Consider the following 14,778-nt stretch of genomic DNA (forward strand, 5'->3'; position numbering starts at 1 on the left):
AGTCATTATACTGTTCATCCATTTTTATGCATATATTCTTGTTATTTTAAAAAAATATTGAAAAATGCGGCAATCAAAAGTGTGCAGTGTATTATTTTAAAAAAAGTGTGAAGTGTTGTGCAGACATAGTAATGTGTCAGTTGGAGATGGAGTGAGCAGTAATGAACTGTATGGTACAATCCCCAATGTGATTGCTTTTCTCTCACTGGCTGAACCTTTTAATATATCAACAGGCAAGAAAAAACTTGAAGCAGAAGCGGGGACTATTCAAAAGTTAGCATGCATATGAAAAAGTTTGTGTTTCCATTTTAGTACTACTGAAAACTCAATTAAGAAACTGCAATTCTTTAATTGTCTTTAGTTTATCTTATCCATTTTTCGGAAGACATTGTTTTGTCTCATTCGCTACTTTACTGTTTAAAAGGAAAAAATGGAAGTTATGTTGGACTCTAGTACTTTTGCAGTCCAACGAATCAAATGGCTGGTCAAAAGAGAGAGAGAGAGAGAGAGAGAGAGAGAGAGAGAGAGAGAGAGAGAGAGAGAGAGAGAGAGAGAGAGAGAGAGAGAGAGAGAAGGTTACAGAGAGCAGGAAACCCCGCCATTCTTGTGCAGTTTCTGCCCCCAAATCTCCTTTATTTTATTTCTGTCATTTTCCCATATTCAAAATCTTTTCCCTGATGACTCGGTATAACCAGCTGCTGCTTACTGGTGCCTGGTAGTAACCGGACACAAACCAAAACTAGAGCAGGTGTCTTCTCTTGTCTGTCTTCCTCGTTTGAGTCCAAGCAAGCAAAGTAGCAAACCAAGAACAAAGAAATTTACCCAGCAAGCTCCAAGTTACAACCAAGAAGAGCCCTTCAGATTGTAATGGAGGGAAGGGAGGGCGTTGCAGTGGCAGGAGGCCATGAATCCGGTCATGGTCTCTTCAGAGCAGACATAACCATGACAGAGGCGCAAGAAGCAGCAAAGGGGTACCAGTCCTCTCCCTCCTCGCCGTCGACGTCCCCCACGCCATCCCCGCCACCGGCTGAAGCTGGCCACGGAGGGGATGCCGCTGCAACTCCGCTTGCGTGGAGTCTGGGTGGGGACAAGCCGAGCGAGGCCGCGGGGGACAACGGCATGCAGACGGCTGGGCAGAGTGAGCATGCCAGCTTGAGCTCCGGACGGCGCAGGGGCCGCCCGCGCGGCTCCGGCAGGCGCCAGATCCTAGCCACTCTTGGTCAGTATGCACCCTCTGAAATGCAAAGCTTCCTCTTTCTTCTTGAGCAACCAGGAATTTCCATTCTTGCTTTATAATTTCTTGCTACGTTTGCTCCCCTTGTTGATTTCTGTTACATTGCTTGGATGGGGTCCAGTTAGGCTGCTGTGTATGTGCTTTTCACTCTTGAACTAGTCAATATCCGTTTATTCAGTTGCCAGTTTCAACGGTTCTGCTGTTCATTGTTGCATTCATCTTCATTCTGAATTGTTGAAGCGATTCTTATGTTTTATCCCCCTTCTTCCTACCAATCTTGCACGAGCATTCCTTCTTGGGAGATTTTTTCCTGGGTGGATTACCTAATCGACCTAATCCATTGGCATCCTTTAGTTGAATTTCTTGCACATGAGCCGGGATTAAGGTCTCTTTTCATCATCTAGTACTAGTAGTTTAGTTATTTTAAAATTGTTCACTTCTGTGTCTGATTGGTTTCTTCAAACGCAAAAGGGGAATGGTATGCGCTGTCAGCTGGTGGGAGTTTCACACCTCATGTCATCATCGTGGGTACTGGGGAGGTAAGTCTTGTATTCCATCTCATCGCAGCATCATGTTTCTCTGCTGCTAGTTTGGCATTGCTTGACTAACTTGCAGTGCTTGTCTTAAGGCGTTAAGAGTGTCACTGAGCTTTCTTGTCCAATTCGTTGGTAGGATGTGGCGGCGCGCATAATGTCTTTTTCTCAGAAGGGTCCACGCTCGGTTTGCATCCTCTCTGCCAATGGGACAATATCTAATGTAACATTGAGGCAGCCGGATGCATCTGGTAGCACCTTCACCTATGAGGTATAGACTCTTTGCATCTTGTCATTATCCTTGTAATGTTCTTAGTTGGCCAAAGCAGCAGGCAGTCCTTGCCGTTCGACAATGCTCTTTTGTTTGCAATTCTCAAAGCCTACATAGCTCCTATCAAGTGCTACAAGCACTTCCGAATGTTCAATGGGGGGATTTTCCCCTCATCTCTGTACTTTGCCTTTAGATGAATAAATCCTTTAATCCTGAAAAAAGATTTGACTTAGTACCTAGGAGGCTAGGACCTAGTAGCTGTTGTGAATTTGGAGAATTTGAAGTCCTGGTAGCTACAGTACTGTATATAGGCACATCAAGCATGATGATTTCCTCACCAGTATTTCTCTCTCTTCAAGAGGGCACCATTGGTTTGATACATGTTCTGATGATATCAAAATTTCAACCATCCATGCGGATTGTTGATTCTGGCATGCAAGTCACATTCTTTGACTTCATTGCGACAAGTCATCGAAACAGACAAGAGTGTCATAGATCACCAGCTGGTAGGCCTATTATGTTTGAGGAGGCTTCGCCTTCCAATTTCTTCCTTTTCTCTTCTAGTTTCTTCTATGTGCACTACAGGTTTGGTTTACTTCAGGCATTTTTAAGTAATTAAGTCTCCTAATTGTAAGTTAGACTCAATAATGACGCAAAGAATCTTTGTCAAAGGTTATAAATAACCATGGGTTTTCTGAAGTTTCCCATCTGCATGATAAATGATTACAGAAGTCACCCAGATGTTTATGCCGCTCATGTGTAAACGGCACTGATGTGTTTCTGGTCTTCAGGGCCGTTTTGAGATTCTGCAATTGATGGGCTCCTTCACAATGGCTGAGGAAGGCAGGAGGAGAACTGGTGGGCTGAGTGTCTCCCTTGCTGGCCCTGATGGCCGTGTAGTTGGTGGTGTAGTGGCCGGGATGCTGCGTGCTGCGAGCCCTATACAGGTAAATAAAATTCCGACTGAAACCTGTACAAATTACCCATGCAGCCACAATGAACTCGTCAGAACAGAAAACACTGAACTCTGTTGGTTCATTCTTCATCCCAATCTGTATTGTGTCATAAATTGATGAAAAACTCTACAGAAGCTATTTTTTTAGAGCAACTCTAACGGACCCTCTATCAAACCCTCTACTCTAAATTTAGAGGGTGGAGTTAAAAAAATTTAACTCCGGCAGGCCCTCTACTTGACCCCTAAAATGAGGTCTCCAAATCTCCCCCTTCACCCCCAGGCCGGGGGGGTCCCAAGCGCATGCTCTGCTATCTCATGCTGCGCAGCACCTCCCCCGTCACGTCGCGGCGTGCCCCCCTCGCATGCTGCCTCGCCGCCACTTTTCCTATACCTAGCCGCGCTGCACGCCTGAGCTCCAGCCGCGCCACGCGCTCTGCGCTCGTTGACCCACGCGCCCGAGCCGCGCCGCGCGAATCGAGCTTCGCCCGGCCCCTGCCTGCTGGTGCTGTGCGAGCCGGGCGTCCTCCGCGTGTTGGTGCGCCCGGCCCGAGCTTTGGCCGCCACTCCTGCCAATGTTCATGCTCCCAGCTGCCATGGGGAAGAAGAAAGGATAGGCAAAGTGGAAAAAGGAGGAGACATGACAAATAGGCCCCACATGTTAGGAGGAAGTAAGGGTTTAAATTTAGAGATCTTTGCTGAAGTTGGAGAAAAAAATCAAATCCAAGGAGAGCCGCTAGTTAACAAGTAGAGGGTCTAGTATTGCCATCTAACACAAACCTTTCGGACTGCAGGTGATCGTGGGAAGCTTCCTGCCCAACAGCTTGAAGCAGCACCAGAGGAGGATGAGCCTGCAGCAACAAGCATCCGCTACCCCGGCACTACCGGCACCAACGGCGCCCCCTCCCGTCCTCACAGCGGCGATGCCAATCTCCCAGGCAGCTCCCGGCAACGGCTTCCATGCGCCGCCACCCTCCGCCGCGCCACCCCCGCAGCCCCACGCCAGCGCGGAGGAGCACGGCGCCATGAACCTGAACGCGACGGGGTTCACCACGGTTGGCTGGCCTGCAAGCTCGCAGCCGGTGGCGCACAGGGCTTCACCTGACATCAACGTCAGCCTGACTCCCCAGGAGTAGAAGAAGAAGTGGTTATGGTGGTTGTCATTCTTTTTTTGTCGCCTGATCCCTGACACATTTTGTAGGGCGTGGCACTTGCTGTCCAAGTGTGGTACACTGATACTAGCTGACCAGCTAAGCGTGTGCTTGGGTGGGGAGAAACCAAAGCTAGAAATGATGAAGTGGTGTTTAATCTAGCCAGGAACGGTAGAATGGGGTAGATGCTCTGATGGACTCATCTGTTTCTCTTCAGAGTGGAGAGAGATGCCAATTTGTTGGGTTACTGTTGTTGAATCTGGCCATGTCTGTGGCTGTTGATTTAGTTCTAGTCCCTTTTCATCAGTCTGCCTTGCAGCTGTGCATGCTGGGTTGTGCACTCGTGCTCTGTAGCCTGTTCTGGTGTTGCCTACTTGCCTTGTTGGTAATCTGCTGGGTTTTTTTCGATGAGGGCTGTTAGAGCATCTCCAAGAGTGCCCAAAATACACTTCCATAAATTAGTTTTAGGAATAAACGAGAAATGCAACAGTGCCCAAATCGGGTTCCAATTTACTCGCCTCACCCAATTCCAGGCTAAATTTCCGCTGCTGGCTCGCGCTCCCAATACCCGATGCCCGCCTATTTTCTCTTCGTCCCGCGTGATTCCTTTGCTACGCGCCATTTTCTCTCCAGCCTATCAGCCTCTCCGCTCTCGCGCGAGCTGAAGCCCCACCCGTTCTCCTGACGCAGGCGGCCATCCCCGGGAGGCGTCGCTCCTGCTAGAGACCCCAGCTACCGTCCTTGATTCTGGAACTGTGTGCCGCCACATCTCGTTGCCTTGAGAGGTCATTGAAACTCCAAATTGAACGGGGTCGAAGCGGCAGTCACCGTAATGGGGAGGGGCGCGGTTGGAGAGCACGATGAGGGCCTCCTGCAAGCGCAGAACGGCAGAAACCAAGGAGCTCTTGGATAGAATATTGAATACTCTACTTGGCATCAACAAGGAGAAATGAGAAATCCATTGCTAAACTCATAGTTTACCTACGACAATGTGAGTCTAGCCCAAAGCATCGATGAGAAACATTTTAAGGGTCAGATCGGTCAGAACTCAGAAAGAAAATGCCAGATGCACTTGAGTAAGCAGGGGTGGTTGATGGGTGGGCTCACGTTGGATGATGAGTCAGCAATAAGATTTTTTAGGAACAAATTTTTAGAAACTGTTGGTGTGAGTGGCTTTTTTTCCCTGCCAATAGTTTTTGGCATGTCCCAAAACTAGTTTTTTAGACTCTATTTTTTAGACACTCTCGAAGATGCTCTTACTCTGTGACAATCTTTACACGTTCGAGCACAGTAATTTGCGGCTTTTTCTACCATGACCGTGGACGGTGAAATGTTGTCGACTCCTATGGAAGAACTGCTCCTGTTGCTCTCAGCCGACCGTGGACACGCCATGCTTAATTTGTCAAGGAGGAAGCTTTGGGCCGGCGAGGATGTACACCTGGGCACTGGCCACTCCCAATCGCCGTTCAGCTGTCGTCGCACGAGCACCTGCACGTCACCTGCGCCCACGGATATTTCCAGTTCCGTTCCAGCGCCCGCCCTCCCCTCTACAAGTCGCCTTCCGCTTCAGCCACCTTCCCTCGCCTTCCAGACTCCTCTCATGGCCTCCGCCGCCCAGCTCATCCACCCCCGCCCACCGCCTCTATAAAAACTGTCTCCGCCTTACCTCGTCCGGCCAGGCAAGAGAACCAGCAGCGCAGTTCGATTGAGCACACGACTCGATCAAGCAACATCTCCGATTCAGCTCGTCGGCAAAGGATGGCGCACATGCGCGTGACGCACCGCGACGAGGAGGGCAGGAAGGTGGTGGAGAACGTGCCGGTCCCGGAGACGCGCCGCCCGGACACGGCGAGGCACCTGGAGCGCAAGCTGGAGGAGCAGGGCCTTCACCGCCTGGAGCGCCACCCGGCCAACGCGCCCCGGGGGGTCGGGATCGGCGCCCCGCCGCCCAAGTCCGGGCGCGGCGGCAAGTACACCTGGGACGGCCCCGGCGGCCTCGTCGAGGACGAGCTCGACCCGGCGCCGCCCGCCATCGACCCCGACGACCCCAACTACGAGGAGGATGAGGATGGCGCGGCCAGGGAGGCGGTCGTCGGGGAGGTGGAGGTCGCCAAGGTGGCCGGGGAGAGGGGCGGCGTCGCCAGGGTCGACGTCGCGCCGCCCCTGCTCCAGGAGCAGCAACAGCAGGCCAGTAGCTAGGCTTTGGTTGCTTTTCTGAGTGCTCAGCTAGCCCAGCCTTGTGGTGTGGATTTGCTCCCTGTTGAGCTTTGGATGTGATCGCGTGGACTGTGTTTTGGTGCACTAATCTATCAATAACAGAATGTGAATTATAAACGCAAATTAGCTTTCGAGTTCAAAAATCGTGATTATTTGCAAATTTGATCTTTGGGGCGTGAATTTCGTGAAATTTCCTCAGTTTCTTGAGCTCTGAACTCAGAAAAAGGGCGGCCCTATATATCTACCGGAAGATAGATAAGACATACAACTATAAAGCCCATCACGGTCCAATTGCAAGCAGCGCGCAGGAGCCCACCATAGCCCATCAATCGGACACCCGATGGCCCAATTACATGCGGGCAGCAAGACAGCCACAGCAGCGTGCAGGAGGAATAGGATAGGACCCATGGCCCATGGGACGCAGACAGACATTATGCAACAGGTTGCAGGACAGTCTGGTGGCAGATAAAGCTTTGTTTCTATATTATTTATTTTTATAATTAATACATACACATTCAAAATATAAAATTAATAAAACCTACTTTCTAAACTAATAAATTCAACATTACTAAAACTTAGTAAACAAATCTAATAAACTACTTCAACATTTTATATAGAAATGTTGAAACAATATACTTAAATTGTTGAATATACACATTCAAAGTATTGAAACAGTACAATCTGGATGTTCGTTTTCAAAAAAATATTTAAAAGGTCAAAATATATTCATATGTGATCTTATTTTGTTGCATAAGATTCTAAATACTATCCTGCTATAAACGGATTTACGGTTTGAAAGATAAATAAATTCAAAGATCAAAATCTAAATAGAATCTCTCCAGCGATGCATGCATGTAACCAGCCACGTGTGGACAGCTGTCCGGCTTCAAGTCTCTCGCTGCAATTTGCTCCTCATCGGGTTCGATCTTATCTATCTATCTAATACGCACAAATCTCAAACAGTGGAAAGATGTGGAAGAAAAAAAAACTTCCGAAAGATATATACAGGATTCCCGGGAAAAAAAAGATGTCCCAGAACTCAAGAGAATTTTAGAGATCAACAACTTGGCCCATTACTTTTCAAGTCCAAGGAAAAGGTCCATGTTTTATGTTCATTGGGCCCCAAACGCAACGTGAACTGAACACTGGGCCATAAATCCAGCCCATGATTATCTCCAAAGGCCTCTCGCATGGTCCATTCCGAAGGCCCGGCCCTGTCAGAGAGGCTTTTGCTAGGTTTCGGCACAACCGCCCGGTCCGCCGCACATCCGCACAAGCGCTCGCGTTCTCCTTCCCCACCTCCGGCGGCTGCCGTTCCCGTTTGCCTCGCCGGAGCGGGCCCGCCGCCGAAGCCGAGATGGCGAAGGGCGACGACGCGTTGGCGCGGAAGCGCAACCGGGTGCGCCGCAAGCGCCTGCGCAGCAGCGAGAACGCCGTCTCCGCGCGGGTCGCGGCAATCATCGCCTCCAAGCGCCGCCGCAAGTCCGGGAAGCGCCGCGGCTGCGAGGGCATGTGCTTCTCGCTCCCCACGCCCGAAGACCCCTTCAACGAGCGCCACGGCAAGAAGAGCAAGGTGGATGAGCCGACCGACGACACAGAAGACGCCGCCGCCGCCGCCGTGGTCAAGGACGGCAACCCCAGGAAGAAGGACGCGAACACTAAAAAGCAGCCGCCGGAGAAGGCCGGGGCCAAGGCCAAGGCCAAGGCGAAGGCCATACGCGAGCGAGCGACGGAAACGGAAGAGGGCGGCGTGGACTTCGACCGGCCGTCCAAGTTCCTTGTGGTTTGCCTCAACGCCATCCGCGATGCGGTGGCACCCGAGGACGGCGGCGGCAGCAGCATCCACGGCGCCGGCGACTGGGGCGTGGAGCTCTGGAGGTGCTGCTCCGCCCCGGCGCCGTCCGACGTGCTCGACACCAGCGGCGCGAGCGCCACGCTGGAGCAGACGGCGTGGCTCGTCTCCACAGCCTGCGACATCGTCGCCAGGAAGGAGAGGCTTGGGATGGTTGTCTCCTGCCCCTTCCTGCTGTACATCGTCCCGTCCCAGGAAAAGGCCGCGCAAGTTAGTACCCCCATTTTACTCTTCGTATCATGTTTGTTGTTCGTTGTGTCGGTTATTGAACAAAATGGCAAATGGAATGGTTTAACGATTCATTTGGTGTTGTTTGGGCAGGTGCGATCTATATGTAAACCCCTGAAATCTCTTGGGATTCATTCAGTGAGCTTGCATCCTGGTGCTTCCATTGAACACCAGATCTCTGGGTATGTTTTGTTCCAGTCTCTGTGCAATACTCTGTTAATCTTGAGTGTAATGCTACGATCAATCACAGTTGATGTATTTAATGTGTTAATGCTGATTCGTATGTTTGGACTGCTCTATCAGACTAAAAAGTTGCGAGCCTGAGTTTCTTATAGCTACCCCTGAGAGGCTTCTTGAGCTTGTTTCATCAAAGGCGATTGACATATCAAGCGTATCCATGCTGGTGAGTAATGTGGTTATTGGAATCATAAGATTGATGAACTACATTTGATTGTATTGTATTGATTATTTTAGCGCTCTATGCAATTGCACATTGCAAAGTATCAGTTGCATAATAAGAAACACTATAATCTTGGCTCTCAGTATGCTGGGCTGTTCTATTTTCTATATTCCCATTGTCCATATTGTTAGCTATGCTATTACAGTCATCTTAAGATGACTTCAATTGACAGGTCATTGACGGACTGAGATGTTTCCTGGACCTCAATGTCACGGACAAAATCTATTCAATTAGAGATGCCATATCAAGCAATCCTCAGATAACTATCTTCACCGATCCATCTGACAAAAATGTTGCAATAATGGCAAGAAATTTGCTTCACGGAAGAACTACAAAGCTCTCTATAAATGATTCTGTTTCTTCCAGAAGTGCTTTCATAACCCAGCATGTACACTTCTGTCCATTGGAAAAGCAGAAAACATCAAAGGTAATTGCATCTGTTAGTTCTCAAGTGTGTATATTACTTGCTTTACCTTTCATAGTTTGATTGGCTTTTATGTTCTGTGCTCTTCATGAATGCATAGCTAGTGAGCAATTGTAATTTTCCTCGGAAGCTCCAGTTATTGGCTTTAATTTTAGAACTCAATGCCCTTCCTGCATATTGGATATCATTCTATTTATGATGTCAAACCTCAAACAGTGTTTGTCTACCTTTAATGGTCTGTTAGCTTTTATCCGTTGTGCTCGTATTCAGGAGAGCATTAGTGCATGGCTAGCAAGCTATTGTAATTTTCTTAAGCACTTCCAGTCTCCCTGGCTTTAATGGTAACACTTGATGTGCTTCCTGCATATTACACATTGTGATGTTTGATTTAAAATCTCAAACAATAGATGTGGTCTGACATTGATACCCTGAACAGGCATATGGATCCTGCATGCTGGTTACCAATACTAGTAGTATCTCTTGCTCTTGCTGTCTTACACGCTACATTTCCGTATTGGTTCACGTCTGATAGCTCATGAGCTGTTCAAAATGCTTGGGTGATTGTTGTGTTTGTCACTTTTCATTTTCTGATGAACTTTTTACCATTTTCAGGTTAAGGAAATTCTTGAGCAGATTTTGAAAAGTCATGCTAAAAAGACATTGAAAGTTCTGCTAGTAGCTGCAAATGGTCAAAAAGCGCAGAATCTATCATCATCACTTAAACTGGAAAATTGCACAGTGACTGATGACACACATGGCAACTCTTTTATGATATGCAGCAGGTGCCGTAAACCAAACAACATTGTAGTCTTTGTGCAATTTTTAATCATGCTGCAACATGGCTAATTTGTCACATAAACAACATATTGCAGAAATAATTTGGGTTTCGGTCTTAGAGAATTAACCACCTTGTTATATTTTGACTGCGGTGCTTTGTAACTGCTTTCCTTTACTTTTGATATCTTAAATCTATCTCTTTTTGTTCAGTGTGGGGCTGATGAATGTCCTCATTAAAGATCGGGAGACCATTGCCATGATGGATATTGGAGAATTTGAGATTGTTTTGATCGTGGATTTGCCTCCTTCAGTCGACGAATACAGTGAGATCCTCAGTGATGTTGCTCGTCATGTGATTGGAGGGGAGGTGCATAGTATCTTCTGCAACACTGATGCCCCTCTCGTGAAACCTTTGGCCGAGATTCTTGCAAAATGTGGCCAGGCTGTGCCTGAATTTTTCAAAAACCTGGAGCCCTCATAGCAGGATTGGTAAATGGTAACCATTCAGAGCAGTCAGATTCAGTCAAAGGCAGTTCTTGTTGCCAAGCAATTTTGATGTTACTGTATTCTTTGCACATGTAGTTCTCATTTGTCAGCACAACAATGATATTCAGACCTCGGCCTTGATGAGTGTACACAACTACTCCTATTAGCTCTTGTGAAATGTGCATGCCTTGAAGCCTGTTTTCTGGAAGAACTGAGCTAAGTTACACGTTCATAGTGGTGACATGGATCAGTAGCTGCATTCGTTATCCATGTCACTTCCCTGTCACCCAGCAGTTCTGATACTTTTGTGTTATTGGGCATGCAATTCTAATTCTAATCTGTTACCACTAGAATGACACTCATGCCTGTGAAATGTGAATGCCTGCCCTTTTTTTTTCCGAAACATGGGATCAGTGGGTTCCTAAGTTGTGGGCCTCTATTATTGTTAAATCTGTCAAACGAACTCTGTTGATCATCAGGGACCGCCCTTTGCCCCATTTCTCTTTTCAAAGGGAAGCTGAAAAGGAGTGAAAGATCTCTCATCTACCAAGTGCATCGCAGGTGTCAAAGACATAGCCTCTTTTCAATCAGTTTCCTTTCACATTTTTACAGTACTCGATCATCTTGCTCGCCCCTCCTAGCCTTCCTCTCTGGCTGTTGTCAGCACAGGGGATTCTTATATAGGGGCTGGGGGAATAGCCCTGCATCACCTGGACACTAGGCACCAGGAGTACTCCTGGCCGGGCCACTTTCCACTCTAGCGAAAGTGCATCGAACCGTGGTCGCTCACTCCACAAATGGAGCAACTAACCAGGCAGGCCTTCCCCCCGGTCACCCACAGGGGATTCTTCAGCTGGCTGCTGGTGAGTTGGTGGCAACAGCTAAAGTGGCCGGGACCTGTGCACCGGCCGGCCGACCGGGAGCCTTTGTCATGCCGGGTTGGTCCTGGCATTCGCTTGACCAAGCTTTGAGCAGGCCGGACCAAGCTCTTGGTTATAGGATGCGAATGGAAGATCTTGGTGACTCTGCCGGGACCATGGGCAGCAGATGGCATGTCTATCTGTACAACAGAGAAACAAAGCAGATGGTGATTATTCCTCTGGAAGTCTGAAACCATAGCAGTCATCTTTGCTCGTATTCTTGCGGTCTCAAATCAAAACGAAATGTTCCTATCGGAGGAAATCTCCAGCCGGGTGGTGGAAAGCACCCGCCTAATCCTAGTTAAGGATGGGTTTGGAGGAGACTTAAGAGCGCTTGATCGGTGGACAGATGAACGCAGGAAAGACGCAAGTATTTAGAGTGGTTCGGACCACCGGAGCGTAGTACCCTATGTCCATTTTGGTGTTGTATTGATTGTTTGAGCTTGGATGCCCCTTTAGCTAGTGTTCGTGTGAACCTGACCTTGTCTGTGCTCATGTTCTAACAGGTGCTCTCTCCCTTTTATAGTCCAAGGGGAGTACTTACACTGTGCGGGGCTCCGATAGGTGGGCCCGGCCAACAGGAGCCTGTTCTATGAGAGATATGGAGATCTTCATTTCCAGCTCCTCTCCGTAGTCTTCTCTATCGAGAAGTTGATGTGCGTATCTTCAGCCATGATATGGCCGTGTGCAGCCTTATCTTGTGCAGTGACCGTTGTCAGTGTTACCCAACAGTGAAGCTGTGTTTCCACTGTTGGGTGAGAACCTGTCAGGCGAAGGAGCAGCGCTAACCCGTTGCGCCGTTGCCTCCGCGTGCACTGTGGCAGCGCACGCCTCGGCTCTCCTGTTACAGGCCATCATCACGCCTGCGCGCGGCGCCGTGACGGAACTGTACGCCGCTTGCGCACAGTACACGGTGATGCGACGCGCCGTCTTGGAAACAGGCGGGCTTACCGTGGTGTCAGCCTACCTGCCCCGTGTGTCAGTGGCAGCCCATACTTTTTGACTTGGGCGCGCCCGGCCCAACCACCGCATTAAAATGCTGGTAGGTGGGCTGGAGACCCGCGAAGGGCCTCCTGCCACGGGCACGTGTGTAGGATCGAGATGGCGGACTAGAGGGGGGGTGAATAGTCCTTTCTAAAACTAATTGCGCCGGCTAACCGAAACTTATGCGGAATTGAAACTATTCGCTTAGCCAAGACTTCACCCCTCTAACTATGACTCTAAGGCACTTCCAAAAAGATCCTAAACAAAGCAAATGGAGTGCCAAACAAGTAAGAGCTCTCCTAACAATTCTAATGCCAAGCCACACAAGTCTAAGCACTAGTACTTTACAAACAAGTGGAGCTCCTACACAATTCTAATGGGCAATAGCACAAAGCCAAACCTAAGCTCACTAGATGCTCAAGGACAAGGATACATAATACAAACTCAAGAGCTCAACTTGCTTAGCTACACAATCTAAGCAAGAGCAACTAATTAAACTACACAAGCTAACTAGTTACACTATGATCTCTACTTCTAGCTACACAAGCAAGAAGATGATTAGCAAGCTACACAAACTAACTAAACACTAGAGAGCAACTACACAAGCACAAGATATATATGAATGTAAATACAAGGCTTGTGATTTGGAGAATGCAAACCACCGAGAAGAGTAGACAAGATTGACACGGTGATTTTTATCCCGAGGTACACTTGGTTGCCACCAAGCTAATCCCCGTTGAGACAAGCTCCAAGGTTGCCGCCGATCCTCTTGCTAGTGGTGACTCTCAAGTCACACTCTCCCACGTGGAGTGCTCACACCGAGCTCTAGCACATGATCCGGACGAACCACTTGTTGCTCTTCACGTCTCGCTCAACTAGAGTTGCTCTTCGCGGCTCCCGCGGGGTGAGCACAATACCCCTCACAATCTCTTCTCCGGAGCACCGCACAATCTTCTTGCGGGCTTCAACGGAGCCTCTTCCCACCAAGCCGTCTAGGAGGTGGCAACCTCCAAGAGTAACAAGCACACCGGCTTGCAACACGATCACCTAGTGCCACTCGATGCAATCTCTCAAAGCAATCGCACTAGAATCGCTCTCACTCAATTGGATGATCACTATCAAGTTAGAGTGAGCAGAGGGCTCTCAAGTACTCTCACACATGGACACCAAGTCCCCAAGGTGCTCAGCACCCTCAAATGGCCGGCCACACCCTCTATTTATAGAGGGAGGCCCCAAACTAGCCGTTACACTCAAATCCCGAGAAAACAGAGATTTCGCGGACTGTCCGCCTCACAGAAACCGGACCGTCCGCCATTCAAAACCAACGGCTAGAACAGCAATTATTATGTGTCAGAGTCGACCGTTAGAGCCCCTGACGGACTGTCCGCGCCCTTGGGGCGGACTGTCCGCGGTTCAAAACTTCGAACCAACCGATTTGCAAACATCTCTGACTAAATCTGGAAGTGACCGGCGGACTGTCCGCACCCCATGGGCGGATTGTCCGCAGTACAAAAAGTGAGCACACACAGAAACCGTAGTGTTTCTGTCCCAGAATTTTCAGTAGGAGGCGGACCGTCCGCCCCCAAGGACCGGACGGTCCGCAGTTCATTTTGGACACCCAAGATAGAACTACCAAGAATCTGCGCCCGTTTCAGCTTTTAATGGCGGACCGTCCGCCCCCATGGACCGGACGGTCCGCAGTTCATTTTGGACCACCAACAGAGCCAAAAATGGCTCTGTTAGAGCTCATCCGGGATAACGGCGGACCGTCCGCCCCCCATGGGCGGACCGTCCGCAGGTCTATTTCCAGCAGAAATGTATCTCGGTAAAACGGCCATAACTCTTAGCTCCGATGTCCAAATTAGGTGATCTTGGACTCTATGGAAAGCTAATTCAGAGGGCAACATAACCTAACTGAATACTTGGTCCAAAACATAATGGATCAAAGCAGTATTCCACTCCAAGAGACAACCTAATTTCCGGAGAAAACCGAAAAACCTTTCTTGCTTCCCAAAGTTGATCAACATCAACTTCCAACTCTTTCTCCTTTGAAAATGTGCCAACACCACCACGTGAACAACACCATGTGCATGTGTGTTAGCATTTCACAATCATTTTCAAAGGATTTTCACTTGATCTCACCACCACTCGATCCTATCAACATCGCAATGTTAGATCGCTCAAGTGGCACTAGATGACCGATATGCAAACAAGTTTGCCCCTCTTGATAGTACGGCCATTTATCCTAAATCCGGTCATGCACTTCTCTACACAACTTTTAACCGGTGA

General features: G+C 48.8%; 3 protein-coding genes across 3 annotated transcripts; all 3 read left to right on the top strand.

Annotated features, from left to right (window-relative positions):
- Nucleotides 1–656: 656 nt before the first annotated feature.
- On the top strand, nucleotides 657–4,447 carry LOC112903040 (AT-hook motif nuclear-localized protein 7-like). The gene is made up of 5 exons (XM_025972247.1): nucleotides 657–1,219; nucleotides 1,706–1,773; nucleotides 1,907–2,038; nucleotides 2,830–2,985; nucleotides 3,785–4,447. The coding sequence occupies exons 1-5, from the start codon at nucleotides 868–870 to the stop codon at nucleotides 4,124–4,126; spliced, it is 1,050 nt and encodes a 349-aa protein (XP_025828032.1). The 5' UTR covers nucleotides 657–867; the 3' UTR covers nucleotides 4,127–4,447.
- Nucleotides 4,448–5,733: 1,286 nt separating this feature from the next.
- LOC112902949 lies at nucleotides 5,734–6,440 on the top strand. The gene has a single exon (XM_025972146.1). The coding sequence runs from the start codon at nucleotides 5,900–5,902 to the stop codon at nucleotides 6,338–6,340; it is 441 nt and encodes a 146-aa protein (XP_025827931.1). The 5' UTR covers nucleotides 5,734–5,899; the 3' UTR covers nucleotides 6,341–6,440.
- A 1,185-nt stretch (nucleotides 6,441–7,625) lies between these two features.
- LOC112902092 (ATP-dependent RNA helicase DBP3-like) lies at nucleotides 7,626–10,935 on the top strand. Its single transcript, XM_025971013.1, has 6 exons — nucleotides 7,626–8,420; nucleotides 8,532–8,620; nucleotides 8,742–8,841; nucleotides 9,071–9,325; nucleotides 9,935–10,104; nucleotides 10,310–10,935. The coding sequence occupies exons 1-6, from the start codon at nucleotides 7,716–7,718 to the stop codon at nucleotides 10,578–10,580; spliced, it is 1,590 nt and encodes a 529-aa protein (XP_025826798.1). The 5' UTR covers nucleotides 7,626–7,715; the 3' UTR covers nucleotides 10,581–10,935.
- The last annotated feature ends 3,843 nt before the right edge of the window (nucleotides 10,936–14,778 follow it).

This window comes from Panicum hallii, chromosome 8 (assembly GCF_002211085.1).
Source record: "Panicum hallii strain FIL2 chromosome 8, PHallii_v3.1, whole genome shotgun sequence".
NCBI lineage: Eukaryota > Viridiplantae > Streptophyta > Magnoliopsida > Poales > Poaceae > Panicum > Panicum hallii.

Coding starts and splice junctions, on each gene's coding strand:
- LOC112903040 (XM_025972247.1), top strand. CDS start 868: ATGGAGGGAAGGGAGGGCGTTGCAGTGGCAGGAGGCCATGAATCCGGT. Junction 1,220..1,705: donor CCAGATCCTAGCCACTCTTG/GTCAGTATGCAC, acceptor CAAACGCAAAAG/GGGAATGGTATGCGCTGTCA. Junction 1,774..1,906: donor TCATCGTGGGTACTGGGGAG/GTAAGTCTTGTA, acceptor ATTCGTTGGTAG/GATGTGGCGGCGCGCATAAT.
- LOC112902949 (XM_025972146.1), top strand. CDS start 5,900: ATGGCGCACATGCGCGTGACGCACCGCGACGAGGAGGGCAGGAAGGTG.
- LOC112902092 (XM_025971013.1), top strand. CDS start 7,716: ATGGCGAAGGGCGACGACGCGTTGGCGCGGAAGCGCAACCGGGTGCGC. Junction 8,421..8,531: donor CCCAGGAAAAGGCCGCGCAA/GTTAGTACCCCC, acceptor TTGTTTGGGCAG/GTGCGATCTATATGTAAACC. Junction 10,105..10,309: donor TCTTTTATGATATGCAGCAG/GTGCCGTAAACC, acceptor CTTTTTGTTCAG/TGTGGGGCTGATGAATGTCC.